This window comes from Schistocerca americana, chromosome X (assembly GCF_021461395.2).
Source record: "Schistocerca americana isolate TAMUIC-IGC-003095 chromosome X, iqSchAmer2.1, whole genome shotgun sequence".
NCBI lineage: Eukaryota > Metazoa > Arthropoda > Insecta > Orthoptera > Acrididae > Schistocerca > Schistocerca americana.
The window spans coordinates 892836715-892861694 of record NC_060130.1 but is presented as its reverse complement, the minus strand read 5'-3'; the positions used below and the strand labels follow the sequence as shown (position 1 = coordinate 892861694).

At 39.9% G+C, this 24980-nt stretch overlaps 1 protein-coding gene across 3 annotated transcripts in view; it reads left to right on the top strand.

Moving 5' to 3' along the window:
* Positions 1-24980, top strand: part of LOC124555455 (fizzy-related protein homolog) — a 116950-nt gene that overhangs the window by 67572 nt on the left and 24398 nt on the right. For all 3 annotated transcript variants that reach the window (XM_047129378.1, XM_047129379.1, XM_047129377.1), the window contains exons 9-10: positions 723-886; positions 9483-9680. In XM_047129378.1, coding sequence (XP_046985334.1) covers positions 723-886; positions 9483-9680 — 362 coding nt within the window. The remainder of the gene's footprint in view (positions 1-722; positions 887-9482; positions 9681-24980) is intronic.

Here is a 24980-nt window from a genome sequence, read left to right as displayed (position 1 = left end):
TCAGTACTAAACCTGTACATCGTTATCTTGTCATGAATTAATGACTTTGCACTCAAAGTTGAAAGTCTCATACTCTCTTTAGTATCAAGTGAGATATTATTTTATTATTGTCACAAACACAGGAAAAATAATCTTAATCTGTTCAATATTAAGTCCATTGCACACATTCAGCAACAAGAAAATAAACCAGAGGCCAAACAGGGCCCTTGCATAACACATTTCCAGCCAGATCATAAGTGATCCACAATATGTACACAATGATAAGTATGTAAACTTGAGAACTTCTCTCACTTGTGAAGTCTGGTGGTAGATGAGCATTAATAGCAGCCCTCAGACACATCGTTGGCACCACTGCTTTGAAGTAATGGACATACACAGTGATGGCTTTGTCTGCAAGCAGGCTGTACACTGATACTTTGTCTTATGTCATTAGAGTGTCATGGGGGGATACAAGAGCAGAACTACTCTTTACTTTCCATTTTCTTTATCTGTTATTTGTTCTTTCGTAATGTTGTTACAACAGTGGTCCAAGTTAGGAAAAACCCATTCTGAATTTAGATGTAATACCACAACACATTATTTCCCGAAAGACATGACTTTTTTGTAAAATTTTTTGGATCTATGAAAGATATAAAATAAATCCCAAAGTCTTATGCTGTTGATTAATTACAATAAAATTGTCTACAGAATTTAATCAAGCACCCTTCTTTAATGTATTGCAGCAATTGCATGGTCACCACATCATCATGGCTTGCTGGCAAGTGGTGGTGGCACAGCTGACCGATGCATTAGATTTTGGAATACTCTTACTGGACAGCCAATGCAGTGTGTGGACACTGGTTCCCAAGTCTGCAACTTAGCCTGGTCAAAACATTCCTCTGAACTGGTAGGTGTTAAGTAGCAGTTAATATTAATATGGATAAAGTGACAAGGTTATGACCTGCACCACAAATAAGACCAACAACATGTAATTTAGTACTGAAATTGTCTTCATTTATATGTGATGTGACCACCAAAGGTGGCACAGGAAAAATACCCAGGTATAAAATGAATATGAAGTTTACTGTAATAACACATACAGTCGTCCTTCTCCAATGGGAGTTAATTTGGAACACAATGATTGAAAATAAGTCACTTCTTGAATATTGAAAGAACATCAAACATATCTGTAGGCAAAAGGCCGGGAAATGTCACAGTCAATTGAAAGTTCCAAAGTCCATGGTCCATACACTAAGCATGCCACAATTAAAGTCACAAAGGGATGCGTAGAAGCTAAGTCCAGCATATTACAGATGAAAAACAAAGACAAATATTACAAAGTCCAATTGTTAGTCACGGTATTGGTGTAAAGGCCACGAATGGTGTTGCACATAGTTGCCAGCTACCAGAGGTGAAGGTCAATATGGATGTCATTGTAGCGTCAGCTCTAGGGTGAAATCTTTGTGGGGATGCTTTCACAATCAGCACTTGGCTCACAAAACTCATTTAAAGTGAACTGTCAGAATGTAGCCTGAACAAGAGCCTAAATACTACCTGGGCACCAGGATACTGCTGGTACTACTTTTGGTCACTTGGCCTATGGAGGAGAAAAGGTCCGCAGGGGCGGTGACTTTTGGTAGCACTTGGGATTGATGCCTGCTGGCCGTGCAGAGCATGGCAATCCCTTGTCAGTTGTCGGAAGAGCTGTCTCCTGTGAGATCCTTGCCCAAACAATCCAACCGTATTGCCCTGACACAGCAATATGTATAGTCTTTCACTGTGATTTGTCACCCTAGACTAAATAGGTTGGATAGATTGGTACTCGCCTTATAGTGGAGATGTTCAGTTGCAGATAGGCACAACAGAAAGACTGTCAAACAAGTAAGTTTTCTGTCAAAAAGACCTTCATTGGAATTAGACAAAGCACACACACACACACACACACACACACACACACACACACACGAGTGAGTTTGTGTGTGTGTGTGTGTGTGTGTGTGTGTGTGTGTGTGTGTGTGTGTTGTCTAATTCCAGTGAAGGCCTTTTTCACCAAAAGCATACTTGCTTGACTCAGCATCTCCGCCGTATGGTGAGTAGCATTATTTCCTTTTCGTTATACTGCCATTATTCCATCCTGGATTTTCCATTGTTTGGTTTCCTGTTACATGTATCAGCAATGGCAGAATTATATTTACTTATTGTAGACCTGATTTGTTCTTCACTTAATTTGATGTTATTCCAAAAAGAAAATCTGAAGAAATGAAATAAAAGAACAAGTCTGACATGTCATTTCAAACTTCCACCAAATGATGGAGTTTTAACAGCTTTGTGCTTAATTTAAACTTAGTGATACTCTTCTAACACTGGAGCGGTGGGAGGAGTCAAGGTGACTGTTTTAAATTTTGTCTATGTATAATGACAATTTTTGTGACTATTTATTTCTTTTAAATAGATGTTGCACTGTAGAAATTACAAATCTATAACTATACTCATTGCATTTATTTCTCATTGTATTCCTAGAACTGTGCCAATGGTTGTTTTTACTATTTAATATTTTTTATGTGCCTATGTTTCCTGTCAGTACTGTAACTCTTCAGTTGCATTGTATGTGACTGCGAAATGGTGCTACAATGTATGCTGCAGCTTCTGATCTGATTATTGTGTCTCCCTATACCTAATATGCTTGGTTGTGTGTAAGTCATGATACAGAAACTGTAAATGGCTGATAAGTTCTCAGATGAGGAAGTAATGCGATATTTAGAACATCACCTGCAAATGGCAAAGCATGAGTTAGAAAGTAGTGAAACTGAAAGGCAAGAAGGAACTATTATGATGATTTTAATCATGACAGTGCTGAATCAACTGAAAGTTGTTGTTACGTGTCTGGAGAAGTCACTTCAGTGACTGTTATAGCAGCAAGACACATTCCTCCATCAAAAACTGCAAAGCTTTCAAGAAGGGAGAACCGATAGAGGTACTCAAAGTACCCTCCGCCACACACCGTCAGGTGGCTTGCAGAGTACGGATGTAGATGTAGATGGGATGACATTCATTACGACAGAGAAAGAAATAGATGTGAGTTACCTTCACAGCTTTTTGTGGGCCATTTAGAATCTGGAAAAGGCTATACAGAATGGATTTGGGATCTTATGTTGAATGCACCTGGAAGGCTACAAAAGCAAAATGTTTTATGCCAGACATCAGGGTCTGATAAACATCAAAATTCAAATTACTTGTAGTTCTTGGAGGCTGTTCATAAATGGCACAATGCTGAAACAAATAAAACAGTGCAAAGAGACATGTGGGTAATTAGGAAACAGTAGTTGGTATGTTTATCTTTCAGTTTTGTACACTCAATTTTTTCTCCTAAGAGAATCAAAACTTAGGGTCAGAAAACTGAGGACCAAAGTTGTTTTGTGATACAATATCAAGATAGAGATTTAGAGAAGCTATGAAAGTTTTTATATGTTGATATCAAGTATGGAGGTCAGTGAGCCTCAAAAGAGACAAATTTGCTTTGGTGTCAAAAGGTTGTGAGATCATTTCATCACAGTTGATTAACAGCTCTTTCCTACAGATTTAAACAGTACATGGGTAATAAATGAGATAAATTTTGGTTAGCTGTGGGTGTAAGGACAAAATATCTGTTCAACAGACTCCCATACTTGTGAAAGTATGTTTGTTGACCAGAGAATCAAACGCTTTCCAAATACATTGTCGTGAAGCTTAAGCCATTTCTTAGAAGTGAAAGAAATATCATAACAGACTTTTTTTTTCAGATCTTTGCACTTGACAGAAATGTTGAAGAGAAAGGGTATTAGCCTAATGGGTTCAGTGAAATGTCTGAGATGAGAGGTACCAGTATCACTTAAGAATGTTAGATGCAACATTTTATGAAGCTACTTGATGGACCAACTCAAATTTACCGATTTATCAAAGCGAGAACAATAAAAAAGTTTTGGTTTCAGTAAGCTTCATTCAAGTGTAGAAATTTGGGATGATTTGAAATGTCTTTCAGAAATGATAGAATTTGATAAGAAAACTGAGCTAACCTTCGCAAAGTGGTGTGACATGTAGTAATTGGAAGCATGTATTGGAATAATAATTCTTTGTTTATTAACTATGTATACACTCAGTAGAGCTTCAGAGGATGACAGTCCACACTAGATTACAACGGAAAGCTCGTCATGGTAATGGATAGTGGGTGCACATTATGGCAAGGTGCACAATCATCAGAGGTGGTGATGAGCCGGAAGGTACTGTGAATGACCAGCAGTACTGTACCACAAGGCTGTGAGCCTCCATCAAGACACAGGTCCAGGCACAGGACTGGCTGATGGACATCAAGTGGCTGATGATCACAGTGAAGGTGTGAGATGGTGCTGTCTGATGGGTGCAGTGGCAGGTATTGCAGTCTGAAATGTAAACTCGAGATGGCTGAAGGTCGGTCTGGTGCCCAGAGCAGAACTGGCTGTCAAGGGGCTCAGCAGCAAGGCATGGCGCCACATGGACACAAATATTTGCTTGCAACTGCAGTGCTAATTACTGCAACCTGTGCGCCACATATTGGCATGGATTGCACCCCAAGAGATTGTGGTGGCTGCAGGAGGCTTGATGGCAAACAGCCCAGTGCATCTTCTGTTGATAAACTATATTCCGAGATAAAGCAGGGGCTGCACCTGGCCAGAGAAGCGTATCTGTGAATGTGGTGCCCAAATACTTTAGGGCCCAGCCTTGCATATACGAGTACTAGATTCCTCCCCACATATGAGAGATGGTGCAGCCATCGCAGAGAGAAGTGCAGCAAAGGAAGGAGGCACCAAGCAGCCACCAGAGCAGATTGGAATGAAACAACAGGACAATCAGTCAGCGAACACAAAACATGGTCCTGATGAAAGAAGCATGTTGTCTCTGTGTAGGGAACCGCATCAGGCTGCCGTAGGTGGCAAGGAAGGCCAGACATAGGCAGGATTGGTGGCAGTGGAGTGTCCAAGAAGTCACAACCCAAAGCCTGGTAGAACACACGACAGCACTAGCGGAGATGGCCAGGCCGGCTGTAGAGGTTGTGGTGGGGTTGGTGGCTACCAGGAACAGCATCTAGAAAGCCAGCCACAACAGGGCCAAAGTGACTGCAGAAGCAACCATTTGGACAGCTGTAGTGGCAGCTATGGGGATGGCGGGACCAGCTGCCAGAATGTTTGCAGAGGCTGTGGCAGGGGTGAGTGCTGGAAGTGAGGGCCAGTGGTGAGAGTCGGTCGTGACAGGGCAGGCGAGAGAACAGCTGTCGGTACCAACAGGGCTGGTGAGGGCAGGAGGGCCAGCTATGACAGGGTTGCTGATGAGAAGATCAGTGTCCGATGAAGTCATGAGCGAGAGCTGTCTCTGTACCAGAGGGACTTCCATTGGAGAACTCTGTGAACAAGAACAGAGTGCAACTTGGCATGACCATGCGGCAAACAGTGTGACAAAAGGTGATCGAGCTTGCCCCACACAAAAATCCTGGATGTTTCGTCCAAACACAGGTCCTAATCACAGCCACTTAAGCATAGTGGGAAAGACCGTAGAAACTGAGTGAGCAGAGATGCTCTGTAGCAGGTCCAGAATTGACTCCAGAATGGCAGGGCTTGAGGCAACAATAGCTCCACCAATTGAATAGACATGATAAACAAAAAGAAAAGAAATTCGCCAAGGAACTACGGGAAACAATCGTGACTAATGCTCATGACTGTTACAGGGTGTATTTAAAGCAAAGCTGATTTGCATCCTCATAGTGGTGCTACTAGCACCACTCTTATTACCCTGACCAGCAAGCTCTCAAGATCACTCACATGTTGAAAACATCTGGTCATGAGTTACTAATAGGCTGGCATGCCACCACTCACAAGCTACTATGATTGATTAACTCTGGCACAGAGTTGAAGTCGTAATGAAATTGCATACCCGTATCTGTTGTTCAAGCTCATTTCAACTCAGTGCCAAGTAAGATTAGAGCCGTTGTTGCTGTCAAAGGTATCATCTTTATGTATAAAAGCCCACACCCTGCACATCCCAAAATCACCTACAAATGTAATCATGTGCTTCTTTCACTGCTCTTGTATTTTCTGTTCTTTCTGGGACTGCAATTTTAATGGCCAGCGTTGTAAGTGTAGCTTCATCAGTAAACTATATTAACACAAGGACATGATAATTGGAACTTAATCAGTAACAAAATTCAAAATGTTTAGCTGTCCTCCAACATGAAAATGTAAGTTAATTTAATACAAACTTTCTGCTTGTAATATTTAGTGTACATGCAGACACACATTGCATGTTACTTGTAAGAGTACACAGAACACACAGAACAACAGAACAATATTAATAACACCTACTCATTTTGTCACACTCCTCATTCAGATGAAACATGGCCAGTGAGTATTCTGAGTGTTTCTACTCAGTGTATCGATAACTCTGGGAGGGGGGGGGGGGGGGGGGGAAGTCGGGATTTTGTCATGCCAGACAGATCTGACATTATTCTTCAACAACAGGAGCACTGCAACTGAGTGAGATGGTGCAGTGGTTACACACTGGACTCACATTTGGGAGGGTGGCAATTGAAATCCTATCTTCCAATCCAGGTTTAGATTTTCTACGATTTCCCACTTATGGTGGATGCTGACTTGATTTCTTTGAAAATGACACACCGGGTTTCCTTCACCAATCAGAGCTTGTGCTCCATCTCTAATGACCTAGTTCACAAGTGAATGTTAATACCTATCTTCCTTTAAGAGCGCTGCATCACAGAAGCTGTAAACATACACCGTATTGGCAAATTCCATGTCAGTGATAATTTATTGCATTTTTAAATCTCACTTGTAAAGTAAAATAGTTGCTGGCTACACTTACGCTTACATCACAGAAAACAATCAATTGAGAATTCAGTGACATAGTTTCATTCCATCAAAACTATTGTAGCCGGCCATTGCCTTGCTGGTTTTCTAGTGGCTGGACCGCAGGCGTTTCTTGTAGAGGTGCCAGTATTCTGCTACACTGCATGTACACCACCTATAGCAATGCTGTAGTTGCAAAACTGCTTTACTCATATACAATCACGTGGGTAGACACATCTGTACGCACACGATCCATAACGGCCTTGTGATTACGCTCATATCAGTCTGCATGCTTTTGTAGGCCATGATAAGGCCACCAGCATACAGGGTTCTCCCACTCTGGCCATTTATGGTGACTGCTTGCAGCTCTACAGTCAGAGCCTCATCTTCCGGTATCGCCACATCCTCAGGAGACCTCTTGCTCCTATCAATCTCAGATGCCTCCTGACATCAACCTGGTTCATTGGCTCTAAACCAGTGCCGTCCGATATCATTGTCACATCCAGGACAGCATACCGAGCGAGGTAGCGCAGTGGTTAGCACACTGGACTCGCATTCGGGAGGACGACGGTTCAATCCCGTCTCCGGCCATCCTGATTTAGGTTTTCCGTGATTTCCCTAAATCGTTTCAGGCAAATGCCGGGATGGTTCCTTTGAAAGGGCACGGCCGATTTCCTTCCCAATCCTTCCCTAACCCGAGCTTGCGCTCCGTCTCTAATGACCTCGTTGTCGACGGGACGTTAAACACTAACCACCACCACCACATCCAGGACAGCCAGCTGATCATATGCCTTCCTCCCAGCTGGCCATTGATGCCGTTGGCCTCACTGCATCCCAGGTCTGCCAAATTTGCCATCAGCTGGAGCAAAACTGCCCTCACCAGAAGACACTGCCGCTGGCTGCTCAGACTACTGATGCTGCTAGCCTCGCTAGTTGCCAGTTGTGCCCTACAGAGCATCACTGCGCACCAGATGCGCCCACCCGCGCCACAGCTCTACACCATGTCCAGGCAGTACCCTGAAGATCCTCTAACATTGTAATGCCAGATGTTATGTATTGTTAACCAATATACCACAAACTCATGTAGTGTCAGTGGGAGCTGCTGTTTACTTCCTATGTCCTTGCAACCATGCAAGGGAAAAACAGATCCTGTTCTGAGAACAGACATAGAGCAAGTAGGGTAGGTGATCAGTATATAATTCACATCCTGCTATCAAAAAAGATAATGTATGAGAGAACTATTGTGCCTCAAAAACCATTCCAAATACACATTTTTGCTTCAAAACACTCTTCCTGTCCCTCATAGAATATTGCGATTTCCTGTTTGTGCAGTCCTGTGCCACTGTGCAAATGCTGCCCACAATAACACAGTTCTGGAACATTATTTGGTGACAGTTATAATATTTCAGAAAGCTGTTACAGAATTAGTCGTGGGGCTGACCAATCAGAAATTTCTACTCTGGGTTGGAGCTCAACTGTTGAGTTAAAAACTGTTAAGAAACTTGGCTGTGGGCAATGAGTTGAAAATGTTGGTTAACAAGAGCCAAGATTCTTTCCATTAAAGCACAGTAATCAGCTACAATGGGGCATCCAGGATGCTTAAGTTTATGGATTTTGGGAAGTGTGTGTAAGGTGGATGTGTGTTGGTGTGAAGAGGCAGAGGGAAATTCCGTGCTGGGCCTAAGGATTTGAGTCTGCCTTAAGGTTGTGGATGGATGTTTTTTCCTCTGTTGAGAGGTTTTGGTTACTGAGAAGAGCCTAAGGAGAGGGAGACCAAGTTGAAGGTATGGAATTCCTGGAACCTAGCAATGAGGTGGTTAAGTGGGAATGGATGAGAATCACAGTTGAACAGAGATATGACCTGGGAGAGCATAATGAGAGGGTTCATGGGCAGTAAGATAGATATTGTAGTACTATAAGGCAGGAGTAGGATATCAGAAAATTGGAAAAACTTTAGAGTGTCTGAAATGCTCTTTCAGATGTTGGAGGGAAAGGGTTTCAGTTTGGGTGATAGGGTGTAGGTAGTTCTAGTTTCTTAGTAATAGTTTCTTGGAAAGGAAGCAGAAATGGTTCAGGGATGCCTTTGCATTTGTTTCTCTAATGTTACGTTAATGAGGGGATTGGTGGAATCTGAAGATTTGAAGGTCATTTTGAAGTCAGGGGTAGCATCCAGAGATAGGAAGTGATAAAAGTTATTATGATGTAGCATGTCCTTAGCCAACTCTAATAGTTGATGATTACACGTGAAAGATATAATCAGCTTCTCACACAATCATAAAAGATATCACTAGTTTTAGTCATTAGGATCTAGACACATCCACGTTAAATCATTGTTGAAATAATGTTTCATATGTCTCTTACTAAAGCAGTCATTATGAGAATGTGGAACCCTGCTTGTAATGCCATGTTAAACTCTGATGTATTAAATAATAGAAATGTATGTATTCATAGTGGGAAAGTTCTGGTAGAATGTAAAGGACACAGATGGTGTGTGGGGGGAGGGGATGGGGCTGTGCATGTGTGCACTCTAGTTCGGGAAAGGATTTATTCCAAAAGCTAGCAAGTTTAGCTTCTCTTTTGTCTGTTCCTGTCAGTTACTCAAAGCTTCTAATAATTTATGTTTTCTTCTTTTTTCAGGTTAGTACCCATGGCTATTCCCAGAATCAGATACTAGTCTGGAAATACCCAAGCCTTACACAAGTTGCAAAACTAACAGGACATTCATATAGAGTATTATATTTAGCAATGTCTCCAGATGGTGAAGCAATTGTTACTGGTGCTGGAGACGAAACATTGAGGTTTTGGAATGTTTTCAGCAAAGCAAGATCACAAAAGGTATGTACTGTTATGCATATATGTTTTCCTTTAAGGATTACAATATTTTCTTTTGCTCTCTTGCCTACAATAGTGTGAAAATTGGTGAAAAATCTTTGTTACATAAAAAATGAATCCATGGTTGTCTAGTAAAGCAGTGTTATTAAAACGCTCAGAATATGCAAATAATGAATGTACAATTCTTATGTCCTAAGATAAACTAGAGACCAAGCTGCTTCTGGAAATATATAAGCAACCAATAAATGATAGAAAAGCGTGTGAATATGGTTCTGTCTTAAAGCTGTAAAAACAGATAGATGTACTTTTTTTATAAGTATGGGTATGTAGTGGATTTGTTGTTATTTTTTCATAAAATTGAGGTTTTTCTTCTGTTACATAATTTTGAATGCCTTATACACCAAAAAGTGTTGTAACTGATTACCTGCAGCCTCTGAATATGCTAATAGCTCAGAACACTTTCTAAATACAGTCACAGCCATCTGTCTCCCATCAGAAATGCCACCTCTTACAGAAATTATCCCAATATGTGGCTTCTTCATTATTAACATATTCTTTCCTAGTGTTCAACTGAAATTGTATTTCATTGTTGTCATTTCATTTCCTTTTCAAAGCCATTTTTATTGACATCTTGACTAAAGCCGTGAAAACTGTCACCTCTCCTTTCTTTTGTGTTACCTCTATGACTGCCTTGGAGGCTTTTGTGTACTCCCATAACTATCAATAGTTTGGCACAAATTTATGAGTGCCATCTTTGTGTTCTAAATTCATGCCACTGAACAGAATGTTGCTGTAGTGGAAATGCTAGACTCTCACGCAGGAGAAACATGGTTCAAATCCTTATCTTGCCATCCTGACACAGGTTTTACACAATTTATTTAAATCATTTCCAGTGAATGCAGAAACAACTCATTTGAAGCGGATTGTGATGAATTTCCTGCCCAGTCATTGTCCTACTGAACTTGTGCTCTGCCAGTAATAGCCTCAGTGTCCAAGAGATACAAAACTTGGAGTTTCCTTCCTTGACTTTGGGCCACAGTACAATTTTATCATTTCATTGATTGATGTACAACAATTCATATGATCCTTTGCAGATTGTATGCATATTTCATCAATGTTTATTTATGTTCTAGAGGCCTGTTTCACAGTTACATCTACAAAAAATATGTTTCCAAAAGTCAGTTTCCTTTGTCACACTTGCCGTAACTTCCGTATCATGTACCCATCTCTAACCAGTGTCTCCAGATGAATGTGTTTCATTGTTGAAAACAGAACAAACAACTGAAGATTTCTGTAATTGGTTGTTTGCGCTACAATTGCCTCATTGATATCATCCAGAAAAATACCTGGATCACTCAGATAATCAATAAACATTCTTGTTCTGGACCTATGATGATAAAATGATGATAAAATACTCCACCTGGGCTGTTGCTTCATAAGGTCTTGAAATGAATGACTCCTTACATCCACAGTCATTCTTGAAGGAGCCAGAGATATCTTTTATTGTCCACTCATCTTTGACATCTTTTTTAGTAAATTGTTTCTATAGAGGTTTGTTTTCCATTGGATGCTTTATTTTTTAAATATGTATCACCTCATGTAGACTCCCTGAGAGGAAGAATGTCATTAGGTGTAGCAAAGCTGCCTCATTTGGACAAGAGTAAAAAGTTGTGTGGACCCATATTCGTAATCGTCATCATCATCATCATCATCATCATCATCATCATCATCACATAATCTTAATGATTGTCTATTGCTGCCAGCCACCAGGTACTGACAAATTGGTCATAAGAGTTGTCCCAAGACGGGCTAAATTTGATAGCACAGTAATGCTGCAATCATACAGGAAGAGTAGAGGGAGTTTTTAATTTGCCCTATAGTGACTGTGAAAGATATACAGTGGTTGGACAAAAATATGGAAACATGTTGAGGAATGCTTGCTTGAACATAAATGCAGATGCTAGCCAAGCCTGCAGGTTGCGATGTTGTATTTTAGCATGAATGGCACCTGTACAACGTCGACAATATGTTGCAGGCATCAGTCGTCATCAGAACAGTATTCTGTGTAGTTGTGAGTGCATTATGTCAGAGCTGAGTGACTTCAAACATTGGCAAATGGTGGTTGCTCGTATGGTAGATGCCTCCATAACAGAGGTAGCCAAAGTTTTTGATGTTTCAGGAGGCACTGTATCAAAGGTTTGTACCACGTACTGGGAAAGTGGAAAAACATCACCTGCTAAGTCACAGACAAAAGTGTGTGTTGAGCGATCATGAGAGATGGTCATTTAAGTGAATTGTGATGAAAACTAAGAGAATGACAGCTGTAAAAGTCATTAAAAAACTGAATGTCTTACTCATGCACCCTGTTAGCACAAAAACAACATGAAGGTAGCCCATAAACTGGGAAATCCAGGGATCAGCATCACCTTAGGGTACAGTGTTTGTTCCCAAATGGTGATGATGTGTTCGAAGACAGAGCCCATGCTCACACAGCTCTCATTGCCCTGGATTGATTTTGTCAGCATGAGAATGTGTATCACCTGGCAACCACAGTCTCCAGATCTCAATGTTATTGAGCCTTTGCGCTCTACTTTGGAGAGAAGGGTGCATGATTGTTATCCACCTCCTTCATTGTTACCTGAACTTGCCAGTAGTTTTTAGGAATAATGGTATAAAATTCATTTGAAAACAACACAGGACCTGTACTTATCCATTCTGAGATGACTGGAAGCCTTTGTTAATGCCAACGGTTTTGTTACACCATATTAGGCCTGGTAATATGATGTGTTTTTGGTGTTTCCATGTTTTTGTCCACCCTTGTACATGCATAGTCTTGTGACATAATACTGAACAGGCAGCTGCTGGTAGAGCTACACCTACATACAGTCTTGTGAAATACTTGTGTGACTGCATTGTTAGACAACTGCCTTAAACAGAAAGTCCAGTAGCCCACATGTGACAGAGAGATATTTTAGACCTCCCGGCTACAAGCAGGCATGACATTTACAAGGGTGTCATAAAAGAGATGGAAATTATTACCATGATGTTGCTCTAGTGATGATGGTCAGTAAAAACAGAAAGTTTGAGAAATCTTGAAGAGTTCTGTGTGTAGTACAATTGCTAGACAACCGCCAAAATCATCTTCAAAGATAAATTGGGAACGTTTAATTAAAAATTTAAGAAGTGTGAAAGATATGGTTCAAGCTCAGACACATCATAAACTTCGCGTTACATAAATACTTTCACTAGGTGCTGAGCTACATCTTGCTTTAATAGTACCAGTTGTAGTATGTTGTGAAAACAGAAATCATTATGCTCGTACTACAAAAGAGAATGTAAGAAACACTGATGGTAAAACTTAATGGGACTCATATATCCATTAGAACAACAATTTCCATAGTAATATCATGGTGAAGATTTATCAGAAACCCCAAGGAAGTTATGGTCATACGTAAAGCCTGTAAACAAATCAAAACTATCCACATTATTTCTCCTGGATCAGAATTGTGTTGAAGCTGAGTACAACAGACATAAAACGAAACTATTAAATTCTCTCTTTAAAAATGCATTACCAAATCAGGCTTCTGGGAATGCAACCACTTGTAGAGTGTTGTTCCACAACATCAGTGTCTGTCACAATAAGTGTACATAGTTCACACGGAAGAGTAATAGTGGTGCTCAGGGAATTCAAGTGAAAATCGATGGAAAAAAAGGCAGTGTTGTTTGTTCTCTCAAAAACTTGTTGGATAAAATTAGAAGACCGATATTTGAGGAGGACTGTGCGGTAATTCTGCTACGTGTGTATGTCACACAGGGGCTGTGAGAATGAGGTAAAAGAGAGTGGAGTACATACTGAGACATGCTGACTGTAATTTTTCCCTCACTTTATATGCAAATGGAATAGTAGAGAAAATCACTAATGTTGGTTCAAAACACCCTCTGCCATATACTGTACAGTGGCTTGTGGAGTATCTATGTAGATGCAGAAAGACATTTTATAATGGACAAATGTTTTAGGGTTATGTGAGAATGAACACCACAAAAACTGCGCTATTTAAATATAATTGACCAGAGACAAATTATGTGCACTGTGAGTTCTGTAACACGGTATTGAATGGTATAGATCTTATTCCAGTTTTCCTTTTCTACTACCTTTTGCTGTTGTTTATTCCTTCCATTTTCCTATCCTGTTATATTCATAAACTAAGAATATACTTCTGTTGTAATTTATGTATTAGAGAACAAGGGTGATCCTATCACACTTACCTGGTGCACTACTGAGTATACCCTTGTCTCTGATGAACACTAGTCATCGAGGACAGCATAGTGGGTTCTATTATTTAAGAAGTCTGTGAGCCAATCACGTATCTAAGAACCTGTTCTGTATGCTCAGATCTTAGTTAACAGTCCACAGTGCAGCATCATATCAAATGGTTTCCGGAAATCTGGGAATACAGAAGCTGCCTGTTAGCCTTCCCCCGTGGTTTGCTGGATATCGTGTGAGAAAATGATGAACTGGCCTTCATACAAGCATTGCTTTCTAAATCTGCACTGATTTGTGAACAGAAGTTTTTCTGCCTCAAGGAAATTCATTATATTCAAACTCAGAATATATTCAAGGTATCTGCAGCATATAAATGTTAAGGATATTGGTCTGTAATTTTGCGGTTCTGTTCTTTGCCCTTCTTATATACAAAAGTCATCTGCAGTTTTTTCCAGTCTCTTTGCAACTTTCACCTAGGTTAGTGATTCGCAGTAAATGCACCCCAAGTACGAGCCAATACCATAGATTAATCTGTGTGCTTCACAGTGGCAGGGATGCCAAAGTCCTGCATATGGGAGTCTGTGTGATGGTCAGGCACTGGTATGTGTGTATAATCACCTGCATGAATAATTTTTTAAACAAGAAATTTAAAACATCAGCTTTCCTTTTGCTGTCTATTGTTGCCATTCCAGACTGGTCGACAAGTGAGTGGATAGAAGCCTTCAATTCGCATTGTGAATTTATATAGGACCAGAATTCTCTCAGATTCTTGACAAGATCCTTCACAAAGGTATGACATGTATGTTGTACAGTCACACACACTCATTTTACAGGCATATGAATTTTTACTCACTTTTGTCTTTCAACATTCCTTTTTTATTCAAGATTGCAACAATCTTTGCTTTCTGAGCATTTTCTGAATTTTGTTATTAAACTACTGTGGTTTTTTATTCCGCCCTTAATCCATGTACTTGACACATACTTCTCCAGAGCACAATCTATGGTCGTGTTCATGGAAAAGAAATCCACTAAAGTTGTAAAATGCTTTTATTGACCAAAGTTTTGCAAGACATAAGTCACTATAAACCATCATGCTTTTGGGTTCTTAGTCCCATCATCAAGTGAATTTTAAATCTAAAATAAAACAACAGTTGTAACCTACTTCTTAAAACAAATAGGAAATTTAAAAAGTTAAAATTTAGAAACTAAAAAAATCAGATGAAATGATTAAAAAATAGTCTACCTAGCAGAGTAGGACATCATGTCCATGCCCGAACAACTAGTAGGCAAACATCTGCTGTAGGTGGACTGCAATAATAGCATCCCAAATTGTGTGCATCCAGTAGCAGAAAAGCCCAAACATAACAAATGACAGGTTGTAAACCCATGAAATCAAAAAGTCAAATATTCAAAAGATGAAAAAATGTAAACAATTTAAAAAATTAAGAACTAAATTTTCTTACAGTAATTAACCATCTGATGTTATTACAATAAAAAAGTATACAGGATGCAGATGAAGGGGTTGTGGCAAGGTTAAGAAATAGGAGCAAAGAAGGTAGTAAGCCACATTCAAATTCTACTATTGAAAGTGGAAAGTGTTGTACAAAGTTCGTCAAGAGATTTTTATGTTTGAGCTTCATTTGCTCATTAAAAGCAGTATCTGAATTGTTCAATCTACATTTGAAAACCTTGATCTCTTCCAACATGTGTAAAGTCAAGCCTTTGGGATAAAAGTGAAGTATGGAAAGATCCTCCTTAATCTCCCCTAGTTTATGATTATTTAATGCTAAGTGCACAGACATTGCCGATTTGGGCTTTTTAATGTTACAGTGCCTCTTAAACCTAGTCTGACAATGTCTGTCAGTTTGTCCAACATAGTGGTAATCACATTTCAGACACACGATACAATGAATACCTGAACTACTACATGTTTTTAAATTTTTTGAATTGTGTAAAACTTTTTTTAATTTTTTAAACATTTTACCATTTAATTTCATGGGTTCACAATCCGTCATTTGTTATGTTTGGGCTTTTCTGTTACTGGATGCAGATTTTGGCATTTTTTTTATGCGTTTCGACCTTTGGCTGATGCTATTATATTTACATTCCGTGTCATGGATCTTTTGCTGTGTTGCACTTCTTATGTTATTAGCCATGCTGTTTTTTCCTATATGCCTGTTAAGACTAACATCTCTCATACTGGACTGCCATTACTTTCTTCTGTAATCTTTTTTCGGCTTCCGTACACACATGTGCCTTAGCTCCTCTTCATGCTGTGTTATGCACCTGCTTCACGATGTTTATGACACATACAGCCTGCAACGTTACTGCTCAGTCCTCTTGCTGTAGCCACATGGATCACACAGGCGTGTTGTATCAGCATTTGGTAAGTGTTGGCTTCGAATGCTACTGCCTTTTTCTTGTGGTTTGCCATATCAGGATTATAGTTCATTTCCTTTCTGCAGTGCAGGATTGTTATTTAGTTCAGCTTTGGTCTAGAATGTGACTTCCACCTAATACTCTACGGTGACTTCAGTTTTGTAGACTGCATGCGTTCCCTGTGGCAGTTTTGGGACAAGAGGCTTTTTCCCAGGCTGCACTTGTAAGTTGGGGTTCTTTGCAGCCACGATTTGGGATGCTGTTATGACAGTCCACCTACAGTAAATGTTTGCCTACTAATTGTTTTGGTATGGGCATGATGTCTTATGACTGCTAAATAGGCTCTTTTTTTAATAATTTCATCTGATTTTTTACTTTCTAAAGTTTAATTTTTTAAATTGTTTAAGTGAGTAAGTTACAACTATTGTTTTACTTTAGATTGCAGATACACCTGACAATGGGGCCAAGACCCTGTAATCGTGATAGTGTATACCAACTTCTGTCTTGTAAAACTTTGATCAATAAAAGCATTTTACAACTCTGGGGATTTGTTTCCCATGATCATGTTGCAGAACAGTTGTGGATGTCCCACAAATAAAAATTTATGTAATTTACAATTGATTTAAAGTATGCCCATAATTCCTCTTATGTCCATCATACTGGAACTAAATGATGTCCATTCTTGTGTAAGTAGGATATTAACAACTGCTTATCTGTTGTTTCCAGCATAAATACTGCCCTGGCCTCCTCCTTGTTGGTTTATTAACTTGAGCAACCATTACCAATAATCCCTGTCTCTTTACTGACACTGTCATTAAGACAGATTTGTTTGTAGCTGCAAGGTGTGAAATATTTCCAGTGCACATAGGTTGTTGAACTAGCTGCTCAACACATTTTTCGGAAAATATGTTCAGAACTACTTCAAAAAAATTGTCTGTCTGTGCCAAAGGCCATGAATCCATAGAGGTTCCAGTCTAGACACAGTAGGTTAAAGTCACTTTCATATGAAGAGTGCAGGGGAAAATCCTGATAAGTCACAATTTTTATTTTTTTCAGGAGACAAAATTTAAACTTTCAAGACTCTTAAAATTTTAGTTTTTCAAGTTATATTCTTCATTTTTGTTTTAGACCTTGATATATCTTTCCGAGAAAGAGTACTACTGAAATTATACACATCTGAATAGGATTTACAATAATATCATGCATTTTTATTTTGAAGGCAGGTTGTACAGAGGAAAAATATGACAAGTCCATAACATATTGCAGGTTAACTACAAGATTTCAACAGGGCCCACTGTCTAGAATTATTTAGAAAGCTAGGAATTCTAACTGTTTCTTGTGAGTATATCTTTCAGAACATAATGTTCATTAAGAAAAATCTCAACATGTACAGCACAAACAGCCTAATACATGACCATGAAACAAGAGCTTGTCACCACTTCCATCTAGATAGAAAGAACAAGGCAAAGACGCAAAAAAGTATATTTTATACTGGGATAAAACTGTATAACGAAATTAAAGAAATAAATGAGCCCCTCACTTTCAGACAAAAGCTTAAAACCTTTTTAGTAAGTAAAAGTTGTTATACTGTAAAAGAATATTTAACATAGATGTAGATTATTAGCAACATATGACATTATCACCAAAATATTATGTAATTATAAATGTGTGTATGACTAGTTATAAAAACTACACAAAATATGAGAAACCTGTTTCATTGTAAATGTAAATGTGTGCTCATGTGTTGTAAACTGACGACATCCATACAATATTTATTGTTCCACGGATGAATAAATAAATAAATAAATAAATAAGTAAGTAAGTAAATAAAAATAAACGACACGTTCTGATCCTGGAACTTCTCCTTGAACATATGGAACATATTTTTAATATTCAAAGACTCTAGTAGGTAAATTTTTTTGACTTCGTCAAACTGTAGTGGCTCTTGCGACCTTTAAATGATTTAATGTGCCCTCTTATTATTTCACGTGTTTGATGTTTCAAAGCCTGTGGGTGAGATTTGTGTTTCCCTTGGCCGTCTTGTAGAGGATGGTCTCCAGATTTAAGTTTCTTCAGTAAATGATCTACCTCGCTCATCTTTATTCCATGTAATGACGTAAATGCTTGCTTGCACACATGTACTTCTTGGACACTTCCATTAATGGTAATACAAACACTGAATTTATATGATACATCACAAAACTTTGCTTCCTGCTCTTCTCTTCTAGGACACCTGCGCTGTACAGGGACAACTGTGATTACATCACTTAAATAGAGGTTTATTTCATCATGATTTTGAAAGTGGTTCATGTTATTAATAATATTCCTTTTATTTTCATCACTGACAATATCAAAACAATTGTTTTTGCACTTACATGGTTCTCCTGTTTCATGTGACTGCAATCTTAAACGTTTGGAGGCATCTCTAACGCGACCATACTTCTTTTTCTTTGTCAGCTTCTTTGATGACATTCTATAGTATAAGAAAACTATAGAATGCAAGTAGACGAGTCACTATCTTCTTATTTCATTTTATACTGACAGAATACAATGCTAGATCTAACTTCCTTCACTAACTCCACAAAGCTAACAACAATAACGGTCAACTTATACACAACAATGACTGTGGCAACAGTGATAAAACAATGATAACATTAGTGAAAACAGACCTGTGTGGTCTGGGAATCTTTAAGTCATAAAATTTTATCGTTGCATTCTCTGGACTTGTCAGTATATTACCCTGTTTTGTGTGGACCTACAATGTTTTTCGCCTGCACATGCTTACAAGATATCAGAATATCTTGTGACTCATCAGGTTTTTGACCAGTTCTGTAAAACCAGCTAAAACTACACAGGCTGGTCTATTAAATTATGAAAAAAACAGAAATTTTGGAATTTTGGACTTATCAGGTTTTTCCCCTGGACTGTTCATATAATATTTTATGACTGGAGTATTTCAGCATTAGTGAGTATAGACTTTCTTTGAAGGATTCTACAACTATTATGGCAAATTCGGGTGGCCAGTAAAAACATCCAATGATTAGTTTGAGTTCACCTAGGCTGCCTACTCATGTTTAGGTAACTTCACAGTTAGGCTCAATTTCAACCTTAATAGAGTCAATACTTTTGTTGACTTCAGTGAACCTTCCCCTCTTACATCCTTTACCCTGTCTTTTCAATATACATTCCCTGCCTCATTAAATACTTCAAAGCTTTTTGCTTTGGGTTTCATCCAGGGCTTCGCTCCGAGAATAATTTGAATGTGACAACTTTCCTGGTGAGCAGTAAATTCAAAAATGTTACGAATCCATCAGAAATCTACTTTTAAAATTTTGACAGTCTAAGTCTGTTTGCGTTGTATGCAGGTACACTTTACAAGTACTCTGGTACCTGAGTATCTGCTTCCTGTGTGGTGCCCTGACCTATCAAGGAGAGTCCTACAATTCTCCACCCCATAATGCATGTCTAGAAAGCTCCAGTCAAGACAGTAGTCACTGAACTGAAAGAGCTTCTCTCATTGAGACATCCAACTTGGCTTCAAACCAAAGGGCCCTGATCAGTTCTGGGTACAATACTGCAAATTGTTAGCTCTGCTTGCACCCCGCGAGTAAGACTAGCAGCTTTCACCACTTTCACCAGCTCCTTACATGAACTGAGGATATCTCAGAACCCAACTGACATGCATCATTGGTGCCGCCATGAACCATAACTTGCAGTGACTGCACCCTGCATCCTCGATACACACGGGCAGGGCCTCCTCCACGTCATGGATGAGATCCTCCCGACATACATACTAAGCCGACTGTTTTACTAAGGGAATCCAGAATGCGCCTAACATTCGAGCTCCCGATAGCTAGTAAACCCTTCCTCCTGTGTGCCTGCGTGGACACTGCTGATTAAACAGCCAGCTGTCTACTCACAGGGTGAATGGGCAAGGCCGGGCAGCCAGTCTCAACTTTCATGAACACGTACAATGCAACTGGCATCTAGTGGAGTACATAAGGGCATGATCACCATCAGATGTTGAGGGCTCATTAGAAAGGATGTGGAGATGCCACATAATCGTGAGAGATAGAGTTATCAGTACATAACGGGAGGTTGAGTATCCAAATGAGGCAATCATATGTGACAGTGACCTGATGTTGAACTATGTGGGAATGTGAGGACAGACATACCAATTGCCATTGTTCTGGTCAATCAAGTCAGACCACCACAATGGAGGATTGCCGTGTTGTGCACCAGGCACATCATAACCCATTGACATATGCACCTGCCATCTGGGAAGAGTAATGGACCCCTTGCAATGTTCTGTGTCATACCGCACCATTGGTCAGAGAGTAGCAGCAGTCGGACTAGGGAATTACCCTCCAATGTGTAGGTTGCCCTTACACCACAACACAAATGGCTGTTTTGGGACTGAGCGAGGTGGCGCAGTGGCTAGCACACTGGACTCGCATTCGGGAGGACGACGGTTCAATCCCGCGTCCGACCCTCCTGATTTAGGTTCTCCGTGATTTCCCTAAATCGCTCCAGGCAAATGCCGGGATGGTTCCTCTGAAAGGGCACGGCCGACTTCCTTCCCCGTTCTTCCCAAATCCGATGAGATCGATGACCTCGCTGTCTGGTCTCCTTCCCCAAACAAAACACACACACACACACACACACACACACACACACACACACACACACACACACTGTTTTGGGAGTGGTGCTGTGACCTGGAAGCATGGACTGCTGTCAAATGGCATCAGATTGTGGTCAGCAATGAATCGCATTTCTACACTACCCCAGAGTACCACCATCGACAAGTGTGGTGGCAACATCTACTTTACATCTACATATGCATCCACATTTACATCTACACCTACATACACATACACATACACACTCTGCAAGCCACCATATAGTGCATGGTGGAAGGTGCCCTGTACCACTACTAGTCGTTTCCTTTTATGTTCCACTTGCAAATAGAGTGTGGGAAAGACGAGTGTCGATATGCCTCCATATGAGCCCTAATTTCTTGTATCTTATCTTCGTGGGCCTTACCTGAGATGTATGTTGGTGGCAGTAGAATCATTCTGCAGTCAGCTTCAAAAACTGGTTCTCTAAATTTTCTCAATAGTATTCCTTGAAAAGAATGCCAACTTCCTTCCAGGGATTTCCATTTGAGTCCCTGAAGTATGTCCATTACACTTGTGTGTTGTTCAAACCTACCGGTACCAAATCTAGCAGCCTACCTCTGAATTGTTTTGTTGTCTTCTTTTAATCCGAACTGGTATGGATCCCAAGCACTTGAGCAGTACTCAAGAGGTTGCACTAGTGTCCTATATGCGGTCTCCTTTTGTGGATGAACCACACTTTCCCAAAATTCTCCCAATAAACCGAAGTTGACCATTCACCTTCCCTACTGCAATCCTCATATGCTCATTCCATTTCATGTCGCTTTGCAAAGTTACGCTAAGGTATTTAGACACACTCAGTTTATGACTTCACGAAAGGAGCATTAATAGAAAATTCATTTTATTGTTTTGTGCTTGAAGCTCTTGCGGTACTGAAAGATAAGTTGATGACTGTAGGTATCGCCTTTAATTATTAAAATAATTTTTTTGTGCGGACCGTGCTATACTTCGGAATATATATACATACTTGCACTCTAGGCAGATAATGTAAATGATTTGTGATGATAAGCTGAAAAGTAATGCCTCTGAATTTTTTATTGTGGTCTCAGTATTGACTGAGGTATTACATGTCGTGTGTATGACTTGGCCGACTTTCCCGCTTCGCTGACACAAGTTGCAACCCTCTGCTGCTAGAGGACTCTGAATTGTAGCGTGTAACATGACAGTGTGTATTATAACTATGTCGGTGCATGGGAAACAGTGTGGAGTAATTGAGTTTCTAATGACAGAAAATGTGCCTCCAATTGAAATCCATAGTAGAATAAAAGCTGTGTGTGGTGATAATTGTGTCAACATCAGTAATGTGTGACACTGGATTGTTCATGCTCGTAATGAAGGAAATGATAGTGCTAACCTCAGTGTAAATCATGGTGCTAACCTCAATGTATGTGACAGAGCTCAGAGTGGATGACCATGTATGGCATCTGACGAGACCAATCAGAATTAGGTTGATGAACTCATCAGAGAAAATCGTCGGATAACACAAACACAGCCCTCAGGTAAGTGTGACATATCATGAGAGCATGTACAGGCCATCATTGCAGAACTATAGTAGAAAATGTGTGTGCATGGTGAGTGCCTCGAATGCTCACTCGTGACGTGAAACTGTGGAGATTGTGCATCTGTCAACAATTTCTGGTGCATTTTGAGTGTGAGGGTGATAGGTTCCTTAACAGCATTGTGACAGGTGATGACCATTGGGTTCGCCATTTTGACCTTGGAAACAAGAGTGCATCAGTGAAGTTCCACCACAAAGGATCACAGATGCCAAAAGATTCAAGACCATGCCATCAGCAGGCAAAGTCATGCTGACAGTGTTCTGGGATGTTCAAGGTGTAGTGCATTTGGAATCACCCCTAAAGGCACCATCATAAACTCTTCAAGCTACTGCAAGACCATCAGAAATCTGAAAGCATGAATTTGAAGAGTTTGTCCACACATAGAGCACCATCTCCTTCAGCATCACAATGCCAGACCACACATGAGCACTGTGACATCTGCAACAATCTGATGTCTTGGGTTCACTGTTATCAGTCATCCTCTATACAGTCCCAACTTAGCCCCATCTGATTTTAATCTGTTTCCAATGTTTAAAGAACACCTTCATGGTCATCACTTTGATAGTGATGAAGCAGTGCAAGCAGAGGTGAGGTTGTGGCTCCATCAACAGTGTTAGACATTGTACAGTGGTGGTATCATCAGACTAGTCTATTATTGGGAGAAATGTATTTGTCGCCAGGGTGACTGTGTTGAGAAATAAATAGGTAGACATGAAGAATAAAGTTCTTTATATATAAGATTTTTCAGATAAAAAATTTGGAGGTATTATTTTTCATTATGCCCTTGTAGAAAGTAGGGTAGTGGCTAACATTTACTCATGGCTTGCAGAAAACAGATTTATCCTTAATTGAACATAATGCATACAGTTTCTAGCAAGGTACCCCCATGAAAGTGAAATTTAAGTGTCACAGGGTGTTTGAAAAATTAGTGATGTCAACAGTTTAAGCTCTTTGGGCTGAAAATAGATGTAAAGCTGTCTTAGGAGGATTACATTCTGGCTCTTATGCAGAAACGAAATGCTATTGCTGTTGCAGCAATAATATCCACTGTCTCTGACCTTGTGGAAGCTTGTTAACTTTACTTACTTTCTCTGTGTTAGATCCTATGGTATCATATATTGAGTAACTCTGCACATGCTCAAAGAATATTCTTAGCAATTGAAAATGGCAGTCAAAAGATCTGTAGTGTTAGTTTATGGACATTGTGCAGGCCAATATTCAAAAATATCAAAATTATTTCTCTGCTATCTCTCTACGTATACTCCCTCATGAAATTTGATGTCGGCCGCAGTGGCCGAGCGGTTCTAGGTGACCTAGTCCGGAACCGCACGACTGCTACGGCCGCAGGTTCGAATTCTGCCTTGGGCATGGATGTGTGTGATGTCCTTAGGTTAGTTAGGTTTAAGTAGTTCTAAGTTCTAGGGGACTGATGATCCTTCAAAAGGGGCTGAAAAATTACTTGCACATGGATGAGACACCTGTAACCAACATGCAGAATGCAGAAATGTATGTACTGTTCTATAACTTCTGTTTTCAGTAAACTCCCAGTACAAATGGAAAATTTTTGTGGTAGACCTCCGATTTGCAAATTTAAGTTGGCTGGCTTCCTTGTATCACACTTCTTTCATTATCTATAGGAGTTTAGTGCCCTCTGCTGTAATGTATTATGTATTTCATAGCCAGGGTGGCCCATAGGTAGTAGACTACAGGTGGAAGTGTGATAATGCCTAGCAGAAGTGAATCTTCAGGCTGGCTTTACTTGAAACATGTTGCAAAATTGTCTTATAGCAATGTTCTGAAGTCCATTTTTCTTCGAAGTTCCGCACTGAGCTTCTGAAATTTCGGCTATTAAGATTCCTGTGGATCTACAAATATGTTGTGTATCCCTGTACTCAGCAACTGATAATATACAGGAACGTCATTGCAGTATGCACCACAAATATGAACCAGATGAGTCAAATCTGAAGACTATAGCATGTTTAAACAAATGCTTTGATTCTGCTGGCATTGTGCTGGATATGTCACATTTAGGGAGACAGAAACCAAGAATGAGGAGCTGCAGCTGTAGGTGCTAAAATGTTATGAAGCTGCACCTTGCTGCCACACCACAGATAAAATGAGCTATCCCTTGGGGTGAAGGATAAATAGTATCACTAATCAGTTTCAGGGAATTCTCGCCATTGATGCTGTCTGCAAAGCAGAATGGGCTAATAACACCTTGGCACACAACACATACCCGATAGAGATCATATACAGAGCGAGCATGAGACCAAATGTTGAGGGTTGCATACCTTAGAATCAGGGCACTGCCATTATGTTAGTGCTGTATTGGCTTCCTTCCTTCCCACTGTAGCTCTGTGTGTATGAAGAGTCTGAGACTGGCAGTGCAACAATGCTTTGACTCATTCTCTCTTACTGAAGC